General features: G+C 43.3%; 1 protein-coding gene across 1 annotated transcript in view; it reads right to left on the reverse strand.

Moving 5' to 3' along the window:
* si:ch73-40i7.5 (amyloid beta A4 precursor protein-binding family A member 3) overlaps positions 1-2,724 on the reverse strand; it is a gene marked incomplete in the record, with an annotated part of 12,201 nt that overhangs the window by 6,381 nt on the left and 3,096 nt on the right. The window contains 3 exon segments of the mRNA XM_014007292.1: positions 173-385; positions 474-653; positions 1,348-1,536. Coding sequence (XP_013862746.1) covers positions 173-385; positions 474-653; positions 1,348-1,536 — 582 coding nt within the window.

The following is a 2,724-nucleotide window of genomic DNA, read 5'->3' on the forward strand; positions in this document are numbered from 1 at the left end:
CCAATAAACTGGGTCCAAACAATAAACAAGTGGAGCCACAGTGCCACCTAGAGGCAGCTCTGATTAAGTACATGTAAGATGGAAGCTTGGTAAAAAATAAAAATAAAACAAATTTGTCCCTGAGAATTGGCATCATTTCACTGAACTTTAGGCCCGTGTCTCCATTTCTCACCCGTATGATGTTCTGGCAGGTGGTGATAGGCAGACCCACCAAGCTGGTGCCGTTGACAGACATGATGCGGTCGCCGATGCTGAGCTCGCCGCAGCGCTCGGCTGGGCCGCCGTGGAGGAGGTTGGCTACCACCACGGTGGGGAGGATGGAACCCCACCCCGACTCCACCACCGCCAGGCCCAGGATATCTCCAGGAGCCTTGGTGATGGCTATCTGAACACAAGACAAGAGATGTGAGTTTTACAATAAGAACAAAAGGACAAATACAGAGTTAAAAGTGAGAAACGAACAAACGTCTTACATCTCGGAGGTTCTGGGAGTCTGAAAAGTGGGCCAGGTCTCCATTGTAGAGCTCCTGACTTTCCAGGTACTCGCTGTACTCGCCCGGCTTCAGATCTTTGGCCTTGATGCCGTTTGTCTGAAGGAACTGCTGATATGCGACTCCAAATGCCTGACCAATGGCCTGAGCTATGATCTGAGCCTGCAAAAATAAGCCGACTCAGTTAAAATGCAACGTTAATGTCTGCTGACTTACACTGAAGCAGTAATGAGATTTATTGACAGTTTTCTTGCTACATTAAACACTAATTTCATTAGATCAAATTAAAGAAAAAAAAATCACATTACCATGAACTGTGAATGTTGAAAGATTAAGTAAAAATAACAGTAAAATTAGCACAGCAGAGGCTAATTTTTGATCTGCATCAAATTGTGAAGCAATAAATCAAATCAAAATAGAGAAAGTTAAATCAAAAAATCTAATTCATCAACACTTCATGAGCAGTAATGTTTGATAAAATAAGCAGAGAGAAAAAAACAGAAGAGGTTTTTTGGCCTTCAGTGACCCACAGCTTATTAGCTGCTAAAAGTAACTCAGTCCTTCTATTCAGCGTTGCCATTTGTTGAAAACTGGGACAACAAGMCGAGCATTTTTATTCTCAGGAGGAGTCCGGGGCTGCCTGCTGGAGTGAAACCAGGCCAAGCTGAAGCTGAAACTCTTGTCCAAAAGAAAAACAGTGTAAATAAGATGAAGAGCTGTGCTGTGAGGCTGTTTGTCCCATACTGATGAAAACTCACACTTAAATAACCAGAAAAGATGTTTGAGTCCAGGATGAGAGCAACAAAAGATCACATCCAACCTTTCAGGAGGAGGATGTAAAGAAAAACGAACTTACATCCTCAGAGCAGAAGACGTGGCAGATCATTTTGCACTTCTTCTGAGACGCTGAGGATGATAAAGAGGAAGCGTTACAGGCAGCGTCAGCTTCCTGCCCTTTCTGTTTCCTGCGGGCCATCAGGACCACGATGTTGCCAATGTCTGCTATGTAAGAGATGGTCTGCAGAGCGTGATCCATCATGGCTTCCTGWGCGGAAACAGGACAGAAAACACAACATCATTCAAAACCTGCAGAAAATTAAGAGCTTGATGCATTAGTCTGACATTTTACTTCATATAAAGACAGTTTTATCACGCTGTGAGTCTTTGTGTGAGTTCTGTCTGTCTGTTAGCAAAAAATCTCATGGCCCATTCATTTCTCTACAGAAGATAAACTAAGTTTCAAACTCTGGTAAGGAGRGGCCATGCCAGCTGTGGAAGATGAGGGTTATAAGTAGGAATGCGCGATATMAACGATATACGGTAGAACCGATATAAATTTGTCCTATGATAGAKATCTGTATTCTACCGGCCAACCGCACAATTCTTTTTGATGATGTAACCAGCTGGAGTCAAAACAGAGGAAGCGGGAAGCAGCCTGGCTGAGAGCGCAAATGAAGAGAGGGGGAAAAAAACATAACTTATCCGGGCCCGGGTGTGCGAAAATGAACGCCGAACTGTTTACATATTTACATGACAGTGCGTCCTCCGGTCGGATGCCGACCGGGCACACTGGCTGCTGCGGGTGGAGTGCGCACCGTGGCATGTGTGAAGGGCTCGACACACGGGAGGCGACGTCGCTCTCTCTCCATTCATTTCCACGCAGCGAGGCGACTGTCAGTGCAGGTGAAGTCAGTGCTCAGGTGGGACACACAAAAAATCAGTCTGGACCTAGTTTCTTCTGCGGTCATAGCGCGACGACGCACGGCCAAATGCGCGCGCACTCCAAAGCGTGACTATAATGATTGTCACCCCGCCGGAGCGCACACAGATTAATCATATGGAGTGCAGAAAAAATAATCTGCAAAGTGCGTAGAAAGGAATAAATACAAGCAATTAGTTTACCACCTTAAAACGAAGCAGGTGATTCCAAACACAACACCCAATGGATGCAGATATCTATTACATTAAAGTTATTGTATGAGAGATCGATGCAGTTTATGTTTACTCACAAGGCTGTGTGTGTATTATTTAAAATATTGATAATGAGTACCGGTGATGAAAATAACTGATGATTCTTATTTTGCAAAGTTTTTTGTATTTTTGTGTATGTGTTAATATGCATGCATGTATGTCTATTCTTGTTTTTTTGTTATTGAATTTGTTCAAAATATCTATCTATCTATCTATCTATCTATCTATCTATCTATCTATCTATCTATCTATCTATCTATCT

Source organism: Austrofundulus limnaeus, unplaced genomic scaffold, assembly GCF_001266775.1.
Source record: "Austrofundulus limnaeus strain Quisiro unplaced genomic scaffold, Austrofundulus_limnaeus-1.0 Scaffold41, whole genome shotgun sequence".
NCBI lineage: Eukaryota > Metazoa > Chordata > Actinopteri > Cyprinodontiformes > Rivulidae > Austrofundulus > Austrofundulus limnaeus.